We start from the raw sequence: 25,585 nt of genomic DNA, 5'->3' as shown, positions 1-25,585 counted from the left end.
CTGTCGTGCGCGCTGTATCGCCCCCGTTCCTTCTCTTCCCCTCACTTCACTCAAGCCTGTTCAAAAATCGCCGTCCTTTTGACTGCACTGAAATCCGACATTCTCCCTCCTTTCCTTCCACCTTTCCTTCTCGCCGCCCCGAACCCGCCGCGATCCTGTCCTGTCGACGAGCCATCGAGCAGACCATCCAGCCGCTTCGCTGACCTTGTCCTCACCGCCCGCAGTCGAGCTCTCGCCCGCCTCGCCGTCGCCGATCGCTACGCAGTCCCAACTTCGTCTCGTCGCATCCGTCGCAGCACGAGGCTGCCGAGAGAGCAAGAGCACGCCAGCCAGCCCGAGCCCCCGGTTCCGGTTTCCCAGGTGAGCCAGGCCTCTTCCCTGCTGTCGTCGTTCTCTGGGCGGCCGTATCCATCTCGCCTGTCGTCGTGACGGGTGACGCTGCCCGATCTGTCGCATCGATGCGTATGACCCAAGAATGCTGGAATGCTACGCTGTCGTCTGGCCAGCTTCAGCTACCCCTCACCCGACCGGCGTGGAAGATGAAAAGCATCCCACCCCCTGCGATCTATCCCCCACTGCCACGCGAGCTGACCGTGACAGTCCCCAGTCCCATCTGTCGACGCATCCATCATGTCGGGCGAGAACACGCCGAATCATGCGGAGGAGAACGGCAGTGCCGGCGCACCGGCACCGGTCGAGCACCTCAACATCAAGGTGACGGACAACAACAACGAGGTGTTTTTCAAGATCAAGCGGACGACCAAGCTGGAAAAGCTCATGTCGGCTTTTTGCGACCGCCAGGGAAAGTCGCTCAACTCGGTGCGCTTCCTGTTCGAGGGACAGCGCGTGCAGCCGAGCGACACGCCCGACTCGGTACGTCGGACTCGAGCAAACGAGGCCTGCTTCCCGTCTTTGTTCGCGTGCTGACCGTTTCTGTTCAAATACAGCTAGAGATGCAGGACTCGGACACGCTTGAGGTGCACCAGGAGCAAGTCGGTGGTGCAGCAGCTTGCTGAGCGGATAGCAGAAGATGAGGACGGACGATTTGTCTGGAAGGAGAACAAGTGTGCCGGCAGACAATGGGGATAAACCGAAGAAAAGACCAAAAAAAACACCAGAGAGATCGGCGTAGGCGCCACGGTTGAGCTGGCCACGCTCTCGTATATGTAGAGGTACATTTGCACTATTGATTTCACCTAGGACTCAGACCACGTCTCTCTGGACTCCGGTTCGTACGAAACAGTCACAAGTGTCTCCTCGTATGAAGTAGCCAATATTCAATTTAGAGCCAACAATGCCAGAGATGAGGCAAACAAGAAAACAATCAAACGCAAATCAGGCCAGTCTGCCAACCAGAAACACCACTGCTATGCTTGTCCGTCTGTCTGTCCGATGCCGATGCGACCTTTGTCTGTAATTCCTTCTATCCTTTTCCTTTCCGTCAGTCACACTTCTTCCCCCCCCCTCCACTGCTTTCAATTCCCGCTGTCGACATCCGGTGCAGACGACCTGCATCAGGCCTCCCTTGCCCTGCCGCGGAAAGATCTGCCCGTCGACAAAGCCGCCCTCGCAGACGGCGCAGCGGAAGCAGTCGTCGTGCCACTCGGCGCCCAGCGCCTGCACATACGCCCCAATGGCCGGCTTGCCACAGGCCCGACAGCGTGGCGCCCGCCGCTCCGTCCGCCGCGTCTGGCAGCCCACGCACCAGGCGTAGCCGTCCTTCTCAATGTGGGTAGCCCCGGGCCCAAACGGATCGCCGCACTCGGCGCAGAAAAAGTGCCCGACATGCCAGTGATGCCCCAGCGCCACCACGTGCTCGCCCACGATCGGCGTCGTGCAGTGGTGGCAGCGCGGCGCGTACAGCTCGTGCCAGTCCAGGTGGCAGAAGAAGCGCAGCCGCCCGTCGCCGTCCTCGGCCATCGTCTCGCCCGGCCGCTCCTCCAGCTGCTCGCCATGTGCCCGACGTGCGATTCGGTCTAGCCGTGCTGCACGTGACTTGTCTGGCTCTGGCGAGATCTCTAGCGCCTCTAGCGACGTCCCGCATGCATGACAGCGGAAGCAGCCCGGGTGAAATCGCTCCAGACCTGCCGCTGCTGCCGTCGAGCCCGTCGCACTCGCACTCGTCGAGCCCGTCGAGCCAGTCTGTCGCTGTCCGGCCAGCGCCACAAACCGGCCCTCGATCGCGTAGCCACACTCATGGCACAGCGCCGTGGCCCGGCTTGCTGACGCGTGCGACGTGTTCGACGCGCTCGACCCGGACGGCGGCGCCCGTGACCAGTGTCCCCGCGGCCAGCTGCTGCTGCCAGGCGTGGGCAAGGGTCGTCGCGACGCTGTCGTCGGTGTGGCCGAGGTTCGGGTCTGGTCGGGCGTCAGAATGCTCGGAAGCGGACGGCTCCTGCCCTGCTGTCGTGCTGTGCTGTTGTCGTCGGACACCTTCGACTCGTCGGCGTCGTCTCCGGGTAGCACAATCGTCGGGATCGGAGGGCGTGAAGAAGATGATGGCTCTGCCGAGACCGAGATCGAGGGAATCGACATGGACATTCGGTGTGATGGTCGCGGCGGTTCCGAAGGGGTGACAGCGATGGTGGGTAGTGGGTTGCTGTCGTTGCGGCTGTGAATTGGTTTACTGCTGTCGCTCATAGCGCCTTCGCGGCGTGTTGGTGACTGCTGCTGCCGTGATGGCGGCGTTGACCAAGAGCTCGCCACAGGCGCGACAACAGGGACCGACGGGGCTGTCGAGAAGCGACCGCGGACGGCAGACGAGAAGGGCGAGGGCGAGCCTTTGGGACGTGGCTCTGGTGTGGCGGTGCTGCTGCTGTTGTTGCTGCTGCTGCCGAATCGCGCTCTGCTCCCGCTTCCACTGCCTTCTAGCTGCGCATCAGTGGCCGACTCTTGGCCCGCGACGACGGGGGGGGCTTCCTGTTTCCAGTTGGCGTCAAAGCTTACGATCGGGCGACCCGGATTGTCGCTGACAAACGACGGCGTCGGCAGCTTCGGGTTGCGGTCCTTCAACTTCATGCTGGTGGCCTGTCGGATCTCATCGCTGCGGATCTCCACGCCGTTCAGACGCGGCACGCCGTCCACCACGCCCGCTGCCGAGTCCGTCGAGTCCTCGTCGTCCGACACCACGCTCGCCTGCAGCCTCTGCCGTGATGCCTTGGCCCGTCCTGGCTCACTCGGCGGCTGCTGCTTCGCCTGCGGCTGCACCGTGACCACCGGCTTAGACACCGCGTTGGTTGTGTATTGCGGGTTGCGCGACTGTGACGGCGGGTTGCGGTGGATCTCATAGCGCGACACCAGCTTCGACACCGCCGCCAACGTGTTGCTGCTGCCGTGCACCGTGTTCTCGACGGCCGCCCGCAGAATGCTGTTGCTGCTTTTGCTGCTGCTGCCACTGCTCTCGGCCGTCTTGTCGCCGCTGCCGTCTCCGTCCTTCTCTGTCGCCGTCTCGGGCTCCTCGTAGATCTGGTCGCCCGAGAACGGCTTCTCGACCTCGCCGCTGATGTTGCGCTTCATGCTGCTCCGTCGCTTGGCCGCACTGCTGCTCTTTGCCATCGGTCTTGGTCCGCCCGTCAGACTCGTGTACGCCGAAGATCGGATCGTCGCTGTGGCTGTGGCTGTGGCTGTGGTTGTGGCCTCGGGAACGGCAGCCGGCTGGTCGAGGCTCGGACGAGTGCTGCTGCTGAGCGAATAGCGGCTGTGCGACGACGTGAATCCGTTGCCCTCCACAGACGACGCTGAGCTGTCCGAGACTGAGCGAGCAGCCGGGTCGCGCGCCAGGCCGGTCGGCTCAATGTCGTCGCCATACCGACCGACGCTGGCTGTGCGGGCATAGGCGTAGCTGTTCTTGCGCAGATGCTGCTTGTACGAGTAGGGCGTCCCGGGTTCGGGCGGCTTGACGCCGTTCTGGTGCTGCCACACGAGCTCAGCCGCCTCGTCCAGCGCGGCATGGTAGATCCGGTGTTCGTCGGCGTCTTCGGGCGTCGTGCCGTCGGCAGCCGGTGCAGGCACAAGGGCCTTTGTCGTGACGGTCGAGAGTGGTCGTGTTGTGCCTGTAGCAGTGTTGCTGTTGCTGCTGTTGCTGCTGCTACTACTGCTGCTGCTGTTGCCTTTGAGGTCCATATCTTCGAGGGCATGTCGCAGAGACACGGCCTCCTCCTTCTCCATCCAGCGCTGACCACGCTCAATGTACGTGTCAGTCGGCACGACCTCGTCGGGACGCAGTGGTGGTGGCAGGGTGCGAAGAGACGACGTCTTCTTCTCGGGGTAGTAGTCGCGGCCCCGGCCACTGATGGTCGAGTAGCGGGAGGTCAGGCTGCCGACCACCGACACATCCGACAGGTCGCTGGACGTGCGTGGCAGCGTGCCGCTGGCGGCTTGACGATCAGCGAGCCGGCGAGAGGCCACACAGCTTGGACGGAAGCGGTCGAGCTCCGCCCGGCCGGACAACGCGGCTGTTGCGCAGACTGGATAGATAGGAGGCTGTGGTCGGGTTAGCAGGGGTTGGTCCGGGTGCTGGTCCCGTCTCAGGCGATCCATCGTCTTCCAACCAAGGCGTCGGGCTCTGCTCACAGAACTGGTCGTCGGACATGTAGCTGGCCGACGGTGGCGTCATTTTGCGGGAAGACCGCTCCCGCGGCTTCGCTCGGATGGACATGGCGGCCAGTCAAAGTCGACGTTGCGATGGATGCTGGCGTGATGATCGAGGCGATGGTACGGCGGAGTTGCCCTAGTGCTGCGGTGATGCTGCTGAGGCTGTGTGAGCAGTGGTCAGAGAACAGGCCAACGGCGGTTAAATAGAAGCCATCGGGCAGGGGAGGGGGGTGGCAGATGGTTACTGGGGACAGTCCGAGGCTGATCGCGTTGCTGGGCAGAACGACGAAGAGCGACGGCCAGGGTGAGACACAAAGGGGAGTCCAAAGAGGCGGTGGCAGAAGCGATGGAGATGGAGATGGAGAATGGGGAATGGGGAATGGAGAATGGGGCCGGTCGAAGGGTCGAGATGCGGTCGCCCTGTTTGTTGTCCCAAAGAGGGCGGCGCGGTTGCGGTTGGGCTGCCCTATACTACCATGCAATAATGATAATAATGAAATCATGGCAAATTGTATCTCACCTGCTCCTTTTCTGCCCGAGCTTTGCTGCCGTAGTCTTGCGGTGTTGTTTACTCCACTTTAGGCTCTGTTGACTAGACAACATCTGGATGGCGCGATAAGATAGGGGGCTTGGCGTGCATACTGCGTGCATACAGCGTGCATATAGGGCTTGCAGCACTCCCGTGCGGTGTGCTGTAGGCCGGATGAGTCAAGGGCGCTGCTAGTATTGATGCTGACTAATCACTCGTCGTAGCCTCGCCGATATCCGGCAGCTGTGACGTCTCCACCAAAGGTCGGAGCGCCGACTCCCCGCACAGCGCTCAGTGATCCGGAGCGAGCAGATGCAACCATGGCAGCCGAAAGAGGACTAACCAGAAAAGTGGGAGGACGTTAAAAAATGCACTTGGTCGTAGGAGACCTGCTTGGCCTTAGTTTCATGTCTGCTTTGGTCTTGTTGCTCCAGTTCGTTTTTCTTCATGTCCATCGCGTTTAATGTCGAGCAGGCCATCGTGGCATGCACGCCGTCTCGGGTGAAGACCGCCGGCGACGAGAAGCAAGTGCTGCACAGCCGGCTCTCAGCCGACCATGAACCAGCCTCAACAGACGACGCCTCGGATGCGCCTGCAGAGGAGTTCCAAGAGGGCGGCTATGGCTGGTAAGTTTGGTGTATTTGGCTCTCTTTGCTCTCCGTCTAACCTCGGCCGCTAGGGTCGTCGTGCTTGCCGTCTTCCTGCTCAATGCCCACACTTGGGGCATGAACTCGGTCAGTGAGCCGGCTGCTGTCCTCGGCCTTGCTGCATCTCCTCTGACTCTTTCTCTCGTCCCCAGTCCTATGCTGTCTTCCTGGCCTATTACCTCCGCACGGACGCCATTGGCGGTGCCAGTGCCATTGCGTTTGCCTTTATTGGCGGTCTGTCCATTTCAGTTGGTGAGATGTCCCGTCGTCTGTCGTTTGTCGTCTGCTCGTCGCTGACTGGCAGCCTTTCTCGTGTCGCCTTTTGCCAACATCTGCATCCGTCGTCGCGGCACACGCACTGCTCTTTTGACTGGTGTTTTCTTTGAGACGTGAGTGTGTGTGGTCTGGCCTGCCGTCTCTCCTGTCGTCTCCCTCTGACCGTTTAGTGTCGCTTTCGTCGGCGCCTCCTTCACCAAGCAGATGTGGCAGCTGCTGCTGGCCCAGGGTGTTGCCTTTGGCCTCGGCATGGGCTTCATCTTTGTGGCCAGCGTCGGCGTCGTGCCGCAGTGGTTCGTGCGGCGCCGGTCGTTTGCCAACTCGCTGGCGACGGCTGGCAGTGGCTTTGGCGGCCTGACGTACTCGCTCGCGACCAACGCCATGATCCGCCACATGGGCCTGGCCTGGGCCTTCCGCACCATCGCCATCGTGTCGTGCGTGGTCAACCTCGCGTCGACGATGATGGTGCGCGACCGCAACAGATCGGTCGGTGCCGTGCACGCTGCCTTTGACCGCACCCTCTTCCGCCGCCCCGAGTACTATCTGCTGATGAGCTGGGGCTTCTTCTCGCTGCTCAGCTACACCATCATCGTCTTCTCGCTGCCCGACTATGCCGAAACGGTCGGCGGGACGGCCTCGCAGGGCTCTCTCGTCGGCGCCCTCTTCAACCTGTCGCAGGGAATCGGCCGGCCGCTCATTGGACTTGCCAGCGACCGCGTTGGCCGCATCAATGTCGCCGGTCTCGGCACTCTTGTCGCCGGTCTCGCCGCCCTGTTCGTCTGGAATTTTGCCGGTCGCTACTACGGCGGTCTCGTCGTCTATAGCCTCCTTGGCGGCTTCGCCGGCATCCTCTGGGCCACCGTCGCGCCCGTTACCGCTGAGGTTGTCGGCATCGCCCTGCTGCCTTCGGCCTTGTCCGTCTTCTGGGTCGTGCTCGCCTTTCCTGCCACCTTTGCTGAGGTCATCGGCCTCAGCCTGCGCACCGCCGGCGTCGGCGCATACCTGCATGTGCAGCTGTTCACCGGCCTATGTTACATTGCCGCCTTTCTGTCGAGTACGTCGCCCTCCTCCACTTGTGGATTCCCTGCTGACCGCCCCCAGTGTGGCTGCTCCGCGCCTGGAAGCTCCACCAGATGGACGACTCCCGCCAGACGACGCCGTTTGTGTCTTTTCTGCTCAAGGGGAAATGGGCTTTTGTGGTGGAGCGGGTATGAAATGGTGCGTTCAGAGCCGCTTGGGGGTGGTATCTGGATATGGCTGTTGTATTGTACATCTCTTTTGCATTGGTCAGTTTGCATCGGTTGGGTCGCACCTTCCACACAAAAGCATAGTTTGTTGGTTCCCATTTCAGACTCAAATCTAGCTTCATTTTCGATTTCAGTGACATTTCATTTCAGCCATTTGCATCATTCTCCAGCTTCATTCAACCTCTTATCATTTTTCTTCCCATCTGTTGTCCCCGCCAGCTCGACGGCCTTGGCGGCCGCCTCCTGGAAGCTGTCAAAGGCAAACAACGGCAGGCCGCTCTCGCGGATGATGCACTGGCCTTCAGCCTCGTTGGTGCCACGGATGCGGACGACCACGGGCACAGTCACACAGGTCTCGCGGAAGGCTAGCAGGACGCCGCGGGCAATCATGTCGCCAAGGGTGAGGCCGCCAAAGACGTTGACGAGGATGACGCGTACGCGCGGGTCGCGCAGCAGCACGTCGAAGCAGACACGCACCGTCTCGCTCGTGGCCTTGCCGCCAGTATCGAGAAAGTTGGTGGCACGTCCACCGAGGCCGGCCAGCGCGTCGACCGTGTTCATGGCAAGACCGGCGCCGTTGACGAGCGTCGCAATGTGGGCGGGCTCGGCCGCGTCCGACTGTCCGAGCTTGATGTACACGATGCCGTTTTCCTTGGCCGCGGCCTCGTCAGGCTCAGCTATCGTCGTCGTGGCTGTTGCTTCGCGTGCACCCACACCAGCATCGTCGAGACCCAGCCGCGCTCCCACGACCTTGAGCTGGGCCAGGCGCTGCACCACAGCCGTCTCAACCAGAAAGGCCTCCTGGCCGACAAAGACATCGTACAGCGCCCGCAGCAGGTCGCGCAGCGCCTCGACACTGCCTGCGTGCAGACTCAGCCCCAGGTGGGCGGCCACGCGCTCGACCAGCAGACCGTCGATGCCAGACGGACCGTACGCAAATGGGAAACGCTTCAGTGCAACGGTACTTCTGTCACAGTCGAAGTCTGGTGCAGCTAGCACACACGGCGACCTGGCCGAGCGATCGACGGTGATGGCTAGGTAGCGACGCACGCCGTGACCCGAGTACTCAGCTGCATTGACGCCGTGCTTCCGCAGCAGGTCGAATGATGCGTCCTGTGCCAGATAGATGGAGCGTCTCTGCTGGGTACCAACGGAAGCAGTGCGGCCGAGTGACACCCTCTTCTGGTCATCGCCCAATCTCCGTCCTCGAGCAGCCGTGTGCAATCCCCGGTGCTGCGTGGTGCTCCGTTGCCCAAAGAGACTGCTTGCGCTGCTGCTGCTGCTGCTGTTGACAATCTCCTGCAGCCGTGCCTTGATAGCTTCGCCAAACTTCTCTGGGTGATCGACGATGGTGGCACCAGCTATCTGCAGGGCACGGATCTTTTCATGGGCGTCAGGCTCGCCGGGGAGCGAAAAGGCACCAGCATGGCCCATCATACGACCGGGCACGCAGTTGGTGCCAGCAACAAGGGCAACAATAGGTCTCAGAGGTCAGCAGAGAGAAGGGAACGAGACGCCTAGAGAACTTACTTTGGATTCGGCTCGCGGATGTGATATTCGCGGATCCAGGCGGCAGCTTCGAGCTCACTGGTGCCACCGATCTCGCCGATGAGGGCAATAGCATCAGTGTCGGGATCAGTGGCGAGGATGGTGAGAGCTTCTCGCAGGTCGGTGCCGGGCACAACATCACCGCCGACACCGATGCAGAGGCTCTGGCCAAGACCAGCACGCGTGGTGGAGGCGACAGCCTCATAGCTAAGGGTGCCAGAGCGAGCAGCGATGCCGACGCGGCCGGCCTCAAAGCAGGAGAGCGGCTGGAAGCCGATACGACAGCGGCCGACAGCGGCAATGATACCGGGCGAGTTGGCGCCGACGAGCCTTGACGCCGTTTGGGTGCGCAGGACGGCAGAGATGCGCAGCATTGCGTGTAGCGGAATGTGTTCAGCCACGGCGACAACCAGCGGCACCTCGGCAGCAATGGCCTCCTCAATGGCAGCCGGTGCCAGCGCAGCCGGCACATAGATGCCGGTGGCGTGTGGTCGCAGCGCTGTCACGGCAGCGGCCACGCTGGGCAGCAGTGGCAGGCCAAGATGCTCGCCGGAGCGGCCCGGCGTGACGCCGCCGACGACATTGGTGCCCCAGGCTAGCGACTCGCGCGCATTTGCCGTGGCCTGGCGGCCTGTGAAGCCCTGGAAGATGACGCGCGTATGACGGCCGATACGCAGGTGGTCGAGCGTGGCATCGTAGGGCGACGGTGAGGGAGAGGAGGCAGCGGTGCTGCTGAGGCGCTTCCGCCCGGCAGACAGCAGCTGGCGGCAACGTGTCTGCATTTTTGACACGAGCGACGGCGACGGCAAGGCGACACGCGACTCTCAACAAGATCGATCATGGACAATCCTTGTAAAGCCGAGGCGCATATGCCTGCTTGGCGGCTGCGGGGAAATCCGCCGTCTAGCTTACGCAAGAGAGCCGGCGTGATGCCAGGGCTGAACTGGTGGACTGGTGACTGCATTCTTATTTACGGGGGGTTATTATATTCGACTCGCTACCCTCTACCATCGCAGCTCTCCTGGCCTCTTTTCGACCTCCTTGGTCTCGGTGTCATCTTTGAAGCCCAGATTCTTGAACTCGTCCCTCGCCATGAGATTCCTGCTCCATGTCAGCCAGACGCACCACAGCACCGATGACATCTGTCCGGCGACTCACCTGTCCATTCGGCAGGACAAATAGGACTTTGCAATGTTGCGGCACTCGTTGTCGTTCATGCCCTTGACCTTTTTGATGCAGCCGAGGTAGTCCATCATGACCTTTTTGCATTCGCCTGGGCTGTCAGGGCATGTCTGCTGTCGGACGTCTTTCGGTTCGGCCTCTCACCCATTCACTCACCTTCATGGTCCAGCGGAAAGCTGCCTCGCTGAGGACTGTCTGCTGTCAGCCTCCACCATCCCACTGGCAGCTAGCAGCATCACTTACGGGATTGGCTTTTGCGTTGCGAGTCCACCACCCGGCCCCCCGAAAGCGCTCATCGCTTCTGGATTTTGGCGTGTGTGTATGCTTGCTTTCGTTCTCTGTCCTCGTCAGCACCGCTCAACCACACGACCACACGTCCACATGTCCGATCGGTCAGGTCACACTTACACGATAGCTCAGACGCTTTCGACCAGCGACAGCAATCCGTCTGTTCTTTATGCGTAGGGCTTCGTATGGATCGACAGAGCCCAAGAGTCTGGACGATTGCCTGTTCAATCACTGCACCGCACTAAGAAATCGAATGACTATCACTGGGGCCAGCTAAAGCCAGCCAACGAACCAATCAGCAGGCCTGGCCGTCCCCCTTCCAGGAAAAAAAAAGAGAGAGAGAACTGTGGCGGCCGCTTTCACGTGCTTTGTGGCGGTGTGTTTCGGTGTGCGATTGCCCAACTCCCCAATCACAGCCGGACAATACGTACGTGGTCCCCGGACGAAAAGAAAGACAGATGCTAACAGGGACAAGAGAAAATACATAGTATGGTTTGCACGCAGCGCGCCAGACCTTCACGCGACTCGACGGAGCATATTGTGTCCACGCTGCACGACGATCCTGCACGACTTCCGTTGTCCCTCCTCGTCATCTGCAACGCGGGTCTGTTTTTTTTTCTGCAGGCCCAGAATAAACCCACGGAATAAAATTCCAAAACCCAATGTCGGCATTCCTCATCTCGAATCCCCACCCATTCTCTTGCTGTCCCTACGTCGTCTCCTCTATTAGGCTCTTTTGGCTCTTTTGAAACCCAAAGTCCAGAGTCGCTCCCTCAGGTTCGTTTGTACCGTTTCGCCACACCAACGGCTGGCCTGTCCCGTTTCTTTTCCTCTTTCTTTTTTTCCGCCCTCTGCATCCCTCTCGTTCTTCCTGTCTTCCCCTGCATCTCTGCATCTCTCTTTCTCTTTCTCTCTCTCTGTCTCGTCCTTTAACATCCCGGCCCACTCCCGGCTACGATCTTCGACTACGTACTTACTAGGCCTAGTGTCTCCCACTTGGCCGCACAGCTCAAAATACAAGCTCTCCCGGCTTCCGGCAAAATCTGCTTCCACCGAGCGTCTCTCCCATTGCATCATCACCCGTCCGCAATTCTTTCCGGCCGTGTCGACGACCATCCGCCACCACTGCCGACACCAGAGCGCCCAAGCTGATACGCGTCCTGAGCCGAGACCAGTCCAGCAGCCAAATCCTCGGCCAATCCACAATGGCCGTCCTCGGCGATGATTTGTTGACGACCGTCAACAAGTTGCAAGACCTCGTTTTTAATACCATTGGCAACGATTCGCTCGATCTGCCCCAAATAGTGCGCCGCCCCACCTGTCTCCCTGTTTTTCTGCACTCTCTCTCCTCTCTCTCTCCCTGTCCCGTCCCCTTCGACATGCCCCGCTAACACTCCGCTGCTGATTAGGTCGTCGTCGGCTCGCAATCGGCGGGCAAGTCGTCCGTGCTCGAAAACATTGTCGGCCGGGACTTCCTGCCCCGCGGCAGCGGGATCGTGACAAGGCGGCCTCTCATTCTGCAGCTGATCAACGTGCCGGAGGAAGAGGGCGCCAATGGGGCGGCCGCCATCAACGACAACCGGATTCAGTTTCTCGACCCCAATGCGGCGCGGCGGTCGGAATGGGCTGAGTTCCACCACCTGCCGAACCGGCGCTTTATCGACTTTACGGAGGTGCGGCGCGAGATCGAGAACGAGACAGCACGCGTGGCCGGCACCAACAAGGGCATCACGCGGCAACCCATCAACCTCAAGATTTACTCGCCACACGTGCTCAACCTGACGCTGGTCGATCTGCCGGGCCTGACAAAGGTGCCGATTGGCGACCAGCCGACCGACATTGAGAAGCAGACGCGCAACCTCATCTCCGAGTACATTGCCAAGCCCAACAGCATCGTGCTGGCGGTGTCGCCGGCGAACGTGGACATTGTCAACTCGGAAGCGCTCAAGCTGGCACGCCATGTCGACCCGCTGGGCCGGCGGACAATCGGAGTGTTGACCAAGATCGACCTGATGGACCACGGCACCAATGCGCTGGACATTCTGAGCGGACGGGTGTACCCGCTGAAGCTGGGGTGGATCGGCGTGGTGAATCGGTCGCAGCAGGACATTATGGGCAGCAAGCCGATGGATGAGGCGCTCAAGTCGGAGGTAGAGTTCTTCCGGCATCATCCAGCATACCGCAACATCTCGGCGCGGTGCGGAACACCATACCTAGCCAAGACGCTCAACTCGACGCTCATGACGCACATTCGCGATCGGCTGCCGGACATCAAGGCGCGGCTGAACACGCTGATGGGGCAGACGCAGCAGGAGCTGGCAAGCTACGGCGACATGCACTTTAGCGGCAAGGAGCACCGCGGATCGCTGATCTTGCAGCTGATGACGCGATTTGCGACGTCGTTTATCTCGTCCATCGATGGCACGTCGACGGAGATCTCGACCAAGGAGCTGTGCGGCGGCGCGCGCATCTATTACATTTTTAACTCAGTCTTTGGCAGCGCGCTAGAGTCGATCGACCCGACGTCGAATCTGTCGGCGCTAGACATCCGCACGGCGATCCGCAACTCGACAGGCCCGAGGCCGAGCCTTTTTGTGCCGGAGATGGCCTTTGACCTGCTGGTGAAGCCGCAGATCAAGCTGCTGGAGATTCCGAGCCAGCGCTGCGTGGAGCTGGTGTACGAGGAGCTCATCAAGATCTGCCACACGTGCGGTTCGACAGAATTGAGCCGGTTCCCACGGCTGCAAGCGAAGCTGATCGAGGTGGTGTCAGACCTGCTGCGGGAGCGGTTGGGCCCGGCGTCCAACTATGTCGAGTCGCTGATCTCGATCCAGCGGGCGTACATCAACACGAACCACCCCAACTTCTTGGGTGCGGCGGCGGCGATGAGCCACGTGGTCAACGAGAAGCAGGAGCGTGAGCGGCGCCGGCTGATCCAGGAGGAACGCGAGCGTCGCGACCGGAGGCGAGCCAAGGAGCTGGGGGGTGCCAGCGTGGCCGGCAGCAACACACACGGCTACCACGGGACCGAGACGCCAGATGACGACGAGGACAGCGTCAGCAATGCAGGCGGTGGTGGTGGCGGCGGCTCCGTCATGGCGGCGGCATCGGCGTCACTGCGCAAGGGCGGGCCTGCAGCGGCAGCCATGGCGGCGGCTTCTCGCAACGGCCGCAGTGCATCGCTGGCACGTGACCACAACGGCGGCATTGCGGCGGCTCTCAACGGCGGCAGTGTGCGCGGCCAGTCGCCGTCGCGCTACGCCAACCCGCAGGCTCTCGGCAGCACCAAGGACTCGTTCCTCAACTACTTCTTCGGCAAGGAAGGTGGTGCCACCCACATGCTGCCGCCATCGTCGTCGGGCATCAACGGCAACAGCGGCGCCAACAGCTCGTCGCTGGCGCCGCCGGCATCGGCGCTCGGGGCCAACATTGGACGTCACGTGAGCCAGGCTTCGGAGCCGTCGTTTAGTCAGAGCATGCGGAGGCCCGACGACCAGCGGCCACTGCGGTCACCGCTAGCACCACCATCCGCCATGGACGACTACGGCACTGCCGGCAGTGTCGCCGGTAGCGTGGTGACAGCCGGTGGTGGTGGCGGTAGCAGCAGCAACGATTTTTTCGGCGGCGAGCCGGCGCTGACCGACCGCGAGGCCATGGAAACAGAGCTCATCCGTGCGCTCATCTCATCCTACTTTAACATTGTACGCGAATCCATCGGCGACCAGGTGCCCAAGGCCATCATGCATCTGCTGGTCAACCACTGCAAAGATGTGGTGCAAAATCGACTCGTCAGCGAGCTCTACAAGGAGACCCTCTTCCAGGAACTGCTCTACGAAGACGACGGCGTCAAGAAGGAACGCGAAAAGTGTGAACAGCTGCTCGAGACCTACAAGGAGGCCGCCAAGATCATCGGCGAGGTCGTCTGAATCTTGTCTCCTCCATCTCATCCACCTCTGTATATTGCCTTTGCATGCTTTTGCATTCGCCTGTGCTGCTTGCATTGCTTCGACGCTTATTCTGCTGTACCATTATAAATGCAACTACTCCGTCCTCCTGATGCACACGCGACAGCGAGACCTTTCTGCTTCTCGCCCCTTCTAATGTCTTGAACACCTTGTCCTAGTGAAACCTCACCTGTCGTCTGCCTCCGGGCCCTGCTGGTGCTGATGATGGGGCTGCTGCCGGATATCGCGGGTCGTATTCCTCGTAGTATGCCGCATCCACTCCTGCTGCCGCTGCCATTTCTGGGCCACCATCACCAGAATAGTACCGTGTGCCGCCCGGCTCTGCAAACTCTCTGCGCACCGGCAGGCGAACATGATATTCGCTGTTGTCTGGCCGCCTCACGCGGACAATCTCGTATTCCACCGGTCGTTCCATCTGCCCCTCGTCCACGTATACTCGGTAGTATCCCGGCTGCCGCAGAGGCACTTGCTGCTGGTGCGGATGCGCATAGACCGGCGATGCCTGAGCTGCATACCTCTCGTACATGACCATGCCGTTGTCTGCTCGCGTCTCGTACACGGCTTCGCCTGCATAGCGACGTGCCAGCGGACTTCGACTGCGGTATGGCACTGCGGCCGCATACCGCACATAGGGAGGCGATCTGGACCGTTGCCCCGCCTCTCTGGATGGGGGCTCAAAGCGAGCCACCTCGTTTCCTCGCTCGTCCACATAAACCGGCCACAGCACCGATCTGGGTGCTGTCGGCGGTGCCTGGTGCTCCTGATACTCCTGCGCATGTGTCAGGTGCACATCCATCCCTCCGATCAGGTCCCGTTCTTCGCGATCCTGTCGTGCACGTGGCACACCACGCATGCCCCATTGATCCGGTTCATCGGCCTTAATGAAGGTATCGCGAGCTTGCGAGGCCTGTCTGGGTGCTTGTTCGTGCCGGTGTGATACACTGGCATTCCTTGCCTGTGGTACTGCCTTTGCTCCAGCAGCCGCCACTTGTGTCTGTGCCATCTGCCCCCTTTCCGTTTCCCACATCGTTCGATTTGCCTCTTTTTGTCGCGTCTCTTTTTCCGCCACTTCAACATCGTCTTCCTTCGTCCTGTCCCGGGGCCCCCCTCCTTCTTTGTTCTTGTCGTTTCTTGAGCGGCCCTGCTGCGTGTTGGAGGCTGACCTGCTCCGAGACGGTGTATACCGATCGGCAGAGTAATACGATCCACCTCGATCCCTATGATCAAAGTCCTGCCCCCCTCGTGGGTTCTCCTTGCTCCTTTGTGTGACTGGGTTACTGCGGACCTCCCCAGGCGCTTTTGAAGAGGACGCAATATCTCGGGGTACCTGGGCCGGCTTCTGTCGAGTCCGCTCTTCTTTTTCGCCCGTCTCTCTCTCCAATTTCACCGCAGCTTCGTAAAGAAGAGGGTATTTCCGTCCATTGCGACCTGCCATGCTTCGGAGTGCGTGCGTAGGCGGGATAGTCAGCATGTCAGCGAACCAGTTGCATGATGGCAAGCCACGCCGGGGTTTCCCCTGAGTCGGCTCGGTATGATACGTCTCAAAGTGCCTGACCAGCTGAGGCAACGAAAAGCTTTTCCGCTTCTCCTCATCAGGTACAGTTCCAACTCTATTGCGGCACGGCTTGCATGAAAGGCCGTCAACGCTTCGAACCGGACGCATCTCTTTGTGATTCGACAGCCCCTCGAGAAAGAGGGATATCGGTAGAGGCTCTCCAACTTTCGACAGAAAAAAACTGTCGAGATGACTCAGGACTGTAAAAACTCGGATAGCCCCCGGTGTGTCCACCATGTTTGCTGTCGACCTCCAAAGCTCACGAGCACGCATGGCCATCCTGTTGTAGTCTCCTTTGTATTTGGCTGACGGCAGTATTGGCTTCTTCTCAGCTGGAAACCCGCTAACGTAAGTAGACGGGTGCACGCTGTTTCCATAGCTCTGGTTCCCGATGTGACCTGGTCCCGGTGGCAACACATCTTGCGAGCCACCAAATTGGGACGGAGGTTGTGCTGCTCCGTACCTCTGCGAAACTGCAGCCATGGCCAAAGGTCCTACACTGGGTGCAGAGTTCGCATACGGCTGAACTATGAATTGCTGTTGCTGTGGCACTGGCTGTTGTGACCCAAAGACTGGCTGGCTTGCGGAATAGGTGACGTTCGAAGCAAAAGGACTTTGAAGCGGAGGTTGTTGCGACGCAATCGGAAGAAACGACCCCACCGCTGGGTAGGATGGCTGAGGTGCCAACGATGCCGATGTAAATAACGTTGGTGCGGCTGTGCCTGAGCTGTAACTAGGTTGAGGAGGCAGGCCGACTGGTTTTGGGCCGGGTAGCGATGGAGGAATCGCAGGAAGTGGGTGAAAAGTCTTCCTCGGCCGGGTGAGCGCCTTAAAAATAGGTGCAAGCGGCCATTCTGCTCTCCAGTAGACGACGATGCTGCCGCGACTGAGCGTTTCAGTGTGTTTGGCTGCATAGTGCTGGACCACACCGTCGAATCCAAAGAGCTTGTTACTGCCTTCGCAGCCACTGCACAAAAATAGCTCCTTACGCAGAGATTCCGTCAGGGGGCGCACCTTCATGTCGAAGACGTACTTCATGTTTTCCAACGTCAGTTTTTGTGTGAACGGTCCCTCGGGAGGGTCGATAATTGGCTTCCGTTTCTGAGAACGAGCACTTGTGGCGTCTTTTTCCACCTCCATGTAAAAACGCTTTCGCACATGCAGAAGCACATCAATGGCAAACGCGGGTGCGTTCTCTTTGTTGACCTTCTCGCCGTTGTCCCAATCTCGAATAACTTCATCTGCGTACTTGAGGATTTTGAGCCGGACCGGACCCTGAATCTCGTCCCATTCTGCGTCGGTCTTTCCCTTGGCTGTTTCAGCCTGCGAAGATACTTCCTTGATAACCGGAATCAGTGCTGTTTGCTTGGAAGCATTTGCCACAGATGGACTTTTCGACAGCTGTGCTCTCTGTGCCAGAAATCGCGGCTTCAGAACTTCCCAGGCTATATCATCCAAAGGCATGATGATTTGTGTTGCAGCACGGAAAGCAGTGGTCTTCTCCAGAATATCCTCGGTTATGGGAGGATTAAGCAGTTCTGCTCTGCGAATAATCTCGGCCCTCCTTTGGGCTTTCAGCTGCGTTATTTCCTCCTTGGAGCGCTCAACTCGAGGTGGAATCGGCACTTTTGTAAGGAGAACTTTTGAAGGAAGGAAAGATGGCAGTCCAAATGTTGGGGCTGCGGCTATGGCAATGTCAGTTTGAAATCGTCCGAATAAAGCTCATTTACACTTCTGGCAACCAGCAACTTACTAGCTGCCGACAACTGACACTGGGGTGAAAGAGAGACGCTAGACGACGGGCGCGGAGGCAATGCAGCCACTCTTGGCAATGCCGCCTTGTCCTTCTTAGCTTGATCTTGTGTCTGTGGTATGGAACGCGCGGCCGCGGCGGCTGCAGCTTGCTGGTGGCCGGGATAAAGCAATGTTTTGCTAAGACCACCGGAGTCGTCAAACTTCTCCCATTTTGCCACGTCGGATCTCTGTTTTTGCCCTCGTAGATCCAGCCCTTTCTGCCATTCCTCAACAGCAGGGGCTCCCAGTTCCTTAGCAGCTAGAAACTCTCGGTTTAGATTCTCAACGTCCAAGGACCAGAATAGCTTCGTCAGAGACAGAGATACGGGAAACTGGGCCCGCTCTATGAAGCTAGGGGGGACTGTATGCAAATCCGGCGTAGAAAACACAAACGGCAAAGCTGGTATAAGAAAGGAGGGGACATTCGACATAAGAAAGTCCATTTCCTATGGTGGATTAGGAGACCATTAAGAGACAGAAAAAAGCACCCAAGCTTACCTTTATTGACCTGCTAGAAAGACAGGCACCACAGCATCGTACTCTGAATGCCCAGATGCAGGTCACGCCATCGGCTCCGGGCCCGAAGCGTAATGGATCGTTGCTAGGCAAAGCACGCCGCGAGTCTTTCTTGCCACAAAACTGGCAAACATGCGAGCAGGCCAAGCGCCACATATCCAGTTCGGTCTTATCCTTTAGGGGGCCCGGGTTATAGGGCCAATACAACCGTCTTGCAGCTTGCCAGATAGCATTCGGCTTCTGAAGTTTGGTCGCAGACTTGGGAGGAGAAGGCGGCACGGTCGGCGTTGCAGCAGAATTGGGATCGAGGTAAAAATTAAACAATTTGTTGACACACAACAAATTCCCTAATGTTTTGGGGGGACAAAAAGTGAAGATGTGATGCCAAATCTCTGGGGGTATGCTCTCCCTGCCCGAGACAACGACAGGTAGTTTGCCAGCAGGCTCGGGGTGGCCATCGTCGCCCACCTTCACCTTTTTAGGGTCCCCGGCTTGGGGTTCCTCTATCCGTACTGCATCGTCGAGACCATCCCCGAGAGATTTGCGCTTTCTCAAAGGCTCAATCACATTTCCAGTGTCTTCAAGGCCGCCAATGTCTCCGCCATCGTCCTTGACAGCTGCGACACTGGCTGTGATAGAAAGCCGCACAGTTTCAGGCGTGACATCCATCTCGTCAGCACCCAAAGAAACCTGTGTTGAACAAATATGCCCCTAACGCACTCTGATCGTCCGTTAGGGGTGTGCAACTCGACTCGACAATCGTCAAGCCCACCCAGGATCCCAGATCGGGCACAGTCGATGGAGTCAGATAATAGAGGAGAGGGCAAAAGTCAAGAGGAAATCTTGCGAGAAGATGGAGGAACGAAGATGGATGTTTACTTCTGTAAAATCAGAAACTCAGAAGCGGTGCACCAAAGGGCACTGAAGGTGGGGGCAATAGTAAAAAAAGGAAGGAGCAGACGCATCACGGGAAGCTGCGACCGACTAGAGAAGTGAGTTTGGAGACAAGGCAGTTCTGCCGACTGTAGAAACCTGCCAGCTGAATGTATTTTCCAGTTTCAGAGCTCCACAAGTTGGAATATGCAAAAACACAAGGTTATACCGATCAACACTCGTCGAAGGCTAACACTTAGGAGACCAGATTGCCACAGGCAGTCTATCGCGACACTGGACAGCCGCACAACAAGAATCAGCCGCTCCCCAAATGTGGTCTTGCGTCTTGGAGCGTTTCAATAGTGTGGAAATTATGTCGCACACAACACATCCACAATGCTTTCTGACTTCGCTCAATACTGAACGTATTGTACGATCCAGAATGAGCATGAGTCCCCAATTCAGGCTGAATCATCCAGGACAAACTAAAGCCAGAGATATTGGACAGAGCCAGACATTCGTCCAGCAACTTCGGTAAACGCGTCCAGTGTCGAGAGTCGTTGTATGGGCCTTAGCTTTGGTACAGGAGCAGATGTTGATATCAGGAAACAAAAAATCACATAGCTTGGTTTGACTAGATGACTCATCCGAGCTAGTAAGAACGGAGTATGGATGAAATACGCACTTGCATATGTAAGTGTCACAACTGATGCTTATGACAGGGGTAGCGGTGCACTGTATGGGGTCTTCACGATGTGGCTGATGATCTGCATATTGTAACTAGCTAGGAGAGGGTACATGGCGCGCCTTCACTGGTGCAGAGATTTCACTGGGGCTAGTCCCCACTCTTATCTGTCTGACCAATGAGAGGCCGCGTTGCTGGCATTAGTCAGAACGATCACAGTGCGCTCCATTCTAGAGCTTCACAGTAAGACGGCGTAGATGTAATCCGTAGGCTAGTCATCAATGCAGAGGACGTCATTGCGAAAGCCACTTCGCGTCGTGGATGCCTGGACTCTTTGGTTTTGACCAACCACAGCTTCAGGAAGGCGGGGCGAATCTGCATAATGCTAAAATAGTAAGCTGCAGTGGTGAGATGGTGCTTAAGCTGTGAGACCGCCCAGAACCCCTCCAATGCGTTAAGGCGCCCATCTATCTTAGTACATACACCCACCATTAAGTCCGGCCATCAACGATAGCATCTGCCACCTTCAAATCATCTTTTTGGGGTTCTTCCGACTTCGTGTTCTGCCGTTTTTCTGTGCCACTCTACAATCTCCGTGCCTCTCGGCAAATAAGTTGGTCTCCGCCGTCTGCCTTTGTGAACTGAGCGCCCCAAAGGATTGACTGGTTTCATCGCATGACATTGACTACTCCTCAAAAAAAGACATCTCGAAAACGCGAGTTCGCATTCGCCCCCAACTCGTCGCGAAGGCCATCGGTGCCGCCTGGGATGCTCTGAAAGAGCGCTCTCCTAGTCCCTGAAGACAGTGTCTGTCTATCTACGACGGCCGCCAAAAGCCGTTTGAAAGGCCAGGAAACGTTGCATTACGCGAGATTCGTCTGACTCTTCGCTACACGACCATTGCCGGCACCGCACTCTGCGGAGGCGAACGCAATCGCCCGCATCACACTCTTCCTCCGAAGCTCGCAAACAATATACTCGTAGCCATGACACCTACACCGGCTTCGACGAACTCGTCATCGAGCGCCCGGTCGCCCGAGGAACATTTTCGGGTAGTGCGCAAGAGAAACCGAGTGCCCTTGAGCTGCTATCCATGTCGGACCAAAAAGTAGATATCCAGCTGCCCAGACGGTAGGAGAGTGTGTGTTTCTCGTGTACGCTTGTACTGACCGAAGCGCAGATTGTAACTATGCCGCCTGCCCGACAACTCGAGGTAAGAGCAGTCGCACTGACCAAAGTATTACAGGAAATGCGACCGAGGCCATCCGTGTAGCAATTGTGTCAAGCGCGACGGGAACAACACTTCGACCTGTTCCTATGCCGCACCCGTGAACCGGAAGAAGAACCAAAACCGAGGGTCAGCAACCCCCGACGACATGCAAAACCGCATCGACCGTCTCGAGGGTCTGGTGCTGTCGCTGATGCACAGTGGAGCCGATGTCGATCCTATTACGGCCGCATCTGCCGCGGGCATGGTTCCTGGCGCAGGGGTTGGCTTGCCGCCCAGGGCAGACAGCTTGGTGTCTACAAGAGAAAGCGCGAACCAGGCGGCCGACGACGCGGATGACAGCGACATCGACGACGGCCTGGCGACCTCTCTCGGTGTTCTCAAGGTCGACACGGATCGCGGAAAGTCCATGTATGTCGGCCAGGAGCACTGGCACACTCTACTGGCCGATATTACCGAAGTTAAGAACTATTTCACTATGCACAAGAAGGAGCTGGAGTCGAGTTACGAGAAGGTTCTCGAGAGCAAGCCGGCCACCTCCCGAGAGGCCCCAACCTTTCTTCACGGCGCTCCGCCGACCACCGAAGCCGATCTCCGCGCCGAGCTGCCGCCGAAATCGACCGTTCTCACCCTCTGTGGTCGCTACTTCAACTCTATGGACAACGCGGTCAACATTATACACGCACCCACCTTCAACGCCCAGCTACGCAGCCATTGGCAGGACCCGTCCAAGACACCCATCATGTGGCTGGGCCTCTTGTACTCTATTCTCTGCCTGGCAATGCTTAGCTACCACAAGGTTGGCGACGAGCCGCCGGAATGGAAGGGCCGTGCTATGGAGCTGGCGGCGCTTTTTCGAGTCCGCACGGTGCAGTGCCTGGTCGTTGCCGATTACACAAAGCCGGTCGAGTACACGGTCGAGACCATGATCCTGTATGTCTTTGGCGAGTACTCGTCTCGCTGGGACGCGGATCTGGGCCTCTGGCTGATCGGCTCCCTGATTACGCGGGTGGCATTTCGCATGGGTTACCATCGAGATGCAAAATGGTTTCCGTCCATCACACCCTTCCAGGCGGTATGATTCCCCGATGCCTGTAATTGTGCTAGAAGATATCTGTGCTGACTGCCCGCCTTGTAGGAAATGAGAAGGAGGACATGGGCGCTGGTGCGTATGTGTGATGTCATGTTCTCACATCAAGTATCGTTACCGAATATGATCTATGAGCACGACTGTGATACACAGCTGCCGCTCAACATATTTGACGAAGAATTCGATCCAAGCACAAAGAAGCTACCTCCCCCGCGGCCGAGTTCTGAACCCACGCCCATCAGCTACATGATTGCCAAAGTCAAGCTGTGTCAGGAACTGGGCAATATTTTGCAAGCAACGACACGCGTCGGAAAGCCGGTGTCTTACGACGAAATCATTCGTCTTGACAGCCGCCTGCGAGCTGTGAAGAATGAGCTACCACCACATCTGAAGCTGCACCCGCTGGAGAGATCACGGGACCCTCTGACTCTGATCATAGCACGGTTCAACATTGATATCCTATACCAGAAGATCATGTGCCTGTTGCACCGCAAATATTTGCCTCGGTCCCGGCAAAATGCTCGTTACGACCGTTCAAGGCGAGCCGCCATCGAGGCCTCCTTGGAAACCTTACACCACCTTCGCACACTCGCCAAGGAGTCCGAGCCCAGCGGCCGGCTGCGGTCGATCAAGTGGTACGTGTCGTCCATTGCGACAAAGGACTTTCTGTTGCCGGCGATGCTGGTGGCACTGGAGGTCCGCTTCAACAATACAGCCGAGAAGAGCGGCGAGACTATAGACCCACAAGTAGCGAACTTCTGGACGCCCGCGCAGCGCATCGAGATGCGGTCTGTACTGGAGACAACAAAGGAGATCTGGCGGCCGCTCGCGGACGGCTCGATGGAGGCATTCAAGGCGTATAACATCCTGCGGGTCGTTTTGGAACAGATGGGCTCCACGGAGACGCCGCCCACGAACCCGTCCGAAGTGGTGCCAATGTGCAAAGATGTTCCGGCACTTGGCGCCAACCCGACACCGCCAGACTCGTGTCTGGAAACGCCCGGCAACACACAGCTGCCGCCGCCGCTCGAATCCGATATGATGGCACCGCTCGGTCTTGCTCCGACAGCCGGGCCTAACCTCAACGGCTTGTTCGGGACCTCGATGCAGAGCCCAGAGGGAGTGGCATACGGCACAATGGACGCAACAATGGGCAACGAGCTCGGTGGCACGGACTTGGCACCACCCGAATTCCAAGGCGACTATCTCAGCAGCATGGCTACCTTCAACTTTGCCGCCCCAGGTCTCGCTTATCCCGGCACGTTGGTGGATGAAAGCATGGACTTGACATCCAACTTTGACTGGGTACGTTCCGGTGATCGCGTGGAGAGAGTTAATATAACAAGTTATGCTGACCTTGGAAAGGATACGCTGCAAAACTACGCCCAATCCGGGGCTTTTGCTGGAGATCCATCCTTCCAGTTCTTTCCGGGCAGCTCGGAAGTGCCTGTTCCAGGGTCGGCAGAAGCTGACGCTAACATTTTTTTTGGAAATGTGGACTTGTCAGGTACAGGACCGGGCTCGGGCCCCAATACAGGCTGATGCCTTAAGAGTGCTTTGCCTACGTGTTGGCAGTGTAAGAATGGGATTCAGGGTATGTCTAGAAACAGGACATACGAGAATATACCCTTGTGTGTATACATGAAAGCAATGAGGGGGTACCTTCTGCGATATGGTTTAACAGGCGGATTTGCACGGCCTGTTTTCTGTCCTCGGTTTGGCATAGCCGTGTGTGACGAGGACAACAAGTAATTAGCAACACCATCCTCCTGTATTGATAGGAAAATACCCTTCTCAATATATGCTTAAGCACGATTCACTTATGGCACTAACAATAACGTTGTCTTCGTATCTCATAGTGTGAAAGTCCGCCAATAAATGTCCCGTAGTATTGTATCATAAAGAGGCAGATAGCCCTCGCTGCAAAACAGAATACGTCAAGAGTGAAGAAGAAGTAGGCTACTCTAAAAGCCAAAGGCAGTCTTGGCACGGTTCCAGTAAGCCAAACGGCCGCTGTCGGTAGCGTCAACGCCGATGCAAGCCATGTATGCAGAAAAAGCGGCGTCAGTGCCGGTCCTCAGTTCCGACACGACGTCGGACGAGCACTGCGTGGTGAGGAACCACGGGCCACTGCCAAAGTTGTACTCGTCGGCGGTGACGAGGGACAGGATAGCGGACACGTCGCCGTTGGCGGCAGCCACGCCCGACGACAGCGCGGAAATAGAGGCAGCATAGAGAGCGTTGTATGTCGCCATCTGCATGTTGCTGGTGCCCTGACCGGGTCGACCGGGCGAGACGTTGTGCTTGTAGGCAAGGTCGCCGGACTCGTAGCCGACAACGGCGAGCACAGCAGCGATCTGGCCGGCGGTGTTGAGGCCATACTGCTGCATCGCCTGGATCAGGTAGGGTGCGGCCTGGACATTGGTGCGGCATTCGTCGGCGAACTGAGCGGATGAGCACGACAAGGAGCCGGGCATGATCTGGCCGACGAGGTCGGCGGCGGAAGTGCGGCGAAAGATGCGGTTCTCCATGGGCGCGGCAGCAGCCAGGCTGCCGAACAGGGAGCTGAGAAGAAGGAGGCGGACGTAGGAAGCCATGGCGAAGATTGGGTATAAGAGCAAAAAGTCGAAGAATGAGAAAAGGATAGAAGAACACGGAGGATGATAAATAGTCTGCGAGATAGCACGAGGCAATGCTTGTTCAGTAACCCTTGTTCCCTTGTTTGCTTTCACGGCGAAGAAAGGTAAAAGAATGGAATGGTAGCGACCAGCGAACGTGAGCACACAAAAGAGCGTGATTGTGCAAGGAGAAAAAGAAGGTGAGACGGCAGCGGCGAAAACGAAAGGCTGAGACTTGCGGAAGATGGAAGGCGAGAGCACGGCAGAAGATGGGACAAGCACGCGTATATATGGACGAGCGATGACCAAAGGAGTGGTCCACAAAGGCAAAGAGCCAGTGGACACGATCCTTCCTCACCCGACCTGCCTATTCGGCCATTACGAGGCCCTCTTTTATGCGTTTCCGTCAAAGAGAGCTCCGCTGTTCATTGCCACCGAATAGGACGATGCAGACGGGATTGGCTGCATCGCTCAGCGGAGAGCCAGTGACAGTTTGAAATATTCGTGCCAAGCTTTGCGCGCCAATCAAAGGGTCGACCGCTGTCTTCTCCACGAGTGTTGTGCATTTTTGAGACGGATGCCAGCCAATGAAAGTGTCCCTTCCCTCTTGCTCGCACAGCCTTAAACCCAGCAGCCCCTGAGAAACGATCTCCACAATCTAGGAGGCCTACGGGGTTTACGGGTGCCTTCATAGTGCCTTATGCTTAAGACATGCTCCGAACTCTGTTCATGAAGCAAGATTGTATTACGGAGTCGAAAAGAGCACGCGACAGACCTCGATCAGCTACCGTGCGATGATACGGTTATCACTATGGGCCCTGTACGGAGTACTGTATCCGTAGCTAGTTCAATAGCTCCTTCCTCTTAGCAACATCTTCTGGCAAGCCGTCCAACCAGAAGCCGCCGTTGCGCCACGCGCATCACTCAGCTAGAATGAGCCTGTCTCTGCTT

General features: G+C 58.0%; 9 protein-coding genes across 9 annotated transcripts; 4 read left to right on the top strand and 5 right to left on the bottom strand.

Annotated features, from left to right (window-relative positions):
• Positions 1-630: 630 nt before the first annotated feature.
• On the top strand, positions 631-1,016 carry CMQ_3763 (ubiquitin-like modifier; the record flags this gene model as incomplete). Its single annotated transcript, XM_014319701.1, has 2 exons — positions 631-873; positions 948-1,016. The coding sequence occupies 2 exons, from the start codon at positions 631-633 to the stop codon at positions 1,014-1,016; spliced, it is 312 nt and encodes a 103-aa protein (XP_014175176.1).
• Positions 1,017-1,367: 351 nt separating this feature from the next.
• Positions 1,368-4,657, bottom strand: CMQ_4013 (lim domain containing protein; the record flags this gene model as incomplete). The annotated part of the gene is made up of 3 exons (XM_014319951.1): positions 1,368-1,411; positions 1,494-4,466; positions 4,573-4,657. The coding sequence occupies 3 exons, from the start codon at positions 4,655-4,657 to the stop codon at positions 1,368-1,370; spliced, it is 3,102 nt and encodes a 1,033-aa protein (XP_014175426.1).
• A 912-nt stretch (positions 4,658-5,569) lies between these two features.
• Positions 5,570-7,259, top strand: CMQ_3952 (major facilitator superfamily transporter; the record flags this gene model as incomplete). Its single annotated transcript, XM_014319890.1, has 6 exons — positions 5,570-5,748; positions 5,802-5,856; positions 5,922-6,003; positions 6,074-6,158; positions 6,216-7,099; positions 7,147-7,259. The coding sequence occupies 6 exons, from the start codon at positions 5,570-5,572 to the stop codon at positions 7,257-7,259; spliced, it is 1,398 nt and encodes a 465-aa protein (XP_014175365.1).
• Positions 7,260-7,451: 192 nt separating this feature from the next.
• CMQ_3937 (succinyl-synthetase subunit) lies at positions 7,452-9,622 on the bottom strand (the record flags this gene model as incomplete). Its single annotated transcript, XM_014319875.1, has 2 exons — positions 7,452-8,775; positions 8,823-9,622. 2 exons carry the CDS (start codon positions 9,620-9,622, stop codon positions 7,452-7,454), a joined length of 2,124 nt encoding a protein of 707 aa, XP_014175350.1.
• Positions 9,623-9,844: 222 nt separating this feature from the next.
• CMQ_3836 (cytochrome c oxidase assembly protein) lies at positions 9,845-10,318 on the bottom strand (the record flags this gene model as incomplete). The annotated part of the gene is made up of 4 exons (XM_014319774.1): positions 9,845-9,941; positions 9,999-10,113; positions 10,179-10,198; positions 10,266-10,318. The coding sequence occupies 4 exons, from the start codon at positions 10,316-10,318 to the stop codon at positions 9,845-9,847; spliced, it is 285 nt and encodes a 94-aa protein (XP_014175249.1).
• Positions 10,319-11,515: 1,197 nt separating this feature from the next.
• On the top strand, positions 11,516-14,236 carry CMQ_3498 (dynamin-like GTPase; the record flags this gene model as incomplete). The annotated part of the gene is made up of 2 exons (XM_014319436.1): positions 11,516-11,614; positions 11,720-14,236. The coding sequence occupies 2 exons, from the start codon at positions 11,516-11,518 to the stop codon at positions 14,234-14,236; spliced, it is 2,616 nt and encodes an 871-aa protein (XP_014174911.1).
• Positions 14,237-14,429: 193 nt separating this feature from the next.
• Positions 14,430-18,809, bottom strand: CMQ_3656 (f-box domain containing protein; the record flags this gene model as incomplete). The annotated part of the gene is made up of 3 exons (XM_014319594.1): positions 14,430-17,515; positions 17,584-18,070; positions 18,165-18,809. The coding sequence occupies 3 exons, from the start codon at positions 18,807-18,809 to the stop codon at positions 14,430-14,432; spliced, it is 4,218 nt and encodes a 1,405-aa protein (XP_014175069.1).
• Positions 18,810-21,074: 2,265 nt separating this feature from the next.
• Positions 21,075-23,894, top strand: CMQ_3720 (c6 zinc finger domain containing protein; the record flags this gene model as incomplete). Its single annotated transcript, XM_014319658.1, has 5 exons — positions 21,075-22,001; positions 22,065-22,091; positions 22,170-23,321; positions 23,382-23,473; positions 23,876-23,894. The coding sequence occupies 5 exons, from the start codon at positions 21,075-21,077 to the stop codon at positions 23,892-23,894; spliced, it is 2,217 nt and encodes a 738-aa protein (XP_014175133.1).
• Positions 23,895-23,980: 86 nt separating this feature from the next.
• On the bottom strand, positions 23,981-24,613 carry CMQ_3458 (uncharacterized protein; the record flags this gene model as incomplete). The annotated part of the gene is made up of 1 exon (XM_014319396.1): positions 23,981-24,613. One exon carries the CDS (start codon positions 24,611-24,613, stop codon positions 23,981-23,983), a length of 633 nt encoding a protein of 210 aa, XP_014174871.1.
• Positions 24,614-25,585: the final 972 nt, after the last annotated feature.

This window comes from Grosmannia clavigera (assembly GCF_000143105.1).
Source record: "Grosmannia clavigera kw1407 unplaced genomic scaffold GCSC_113, whole genome shotgun sequence".
Classification (NCBI taxonomy): domain Eukaryota; kingdom Fungi; phylum Ascomycota; class Sordariomycetes; order Ophiostomatales; family Ophiostomataceae; genus Leptographium; species Leptographium clavigerum.
The sequence above is the reverse complement of the archived record's forward strand: the minus strand, read 5'-3'. Positions and strand labels throughout refer to the sequence as shown.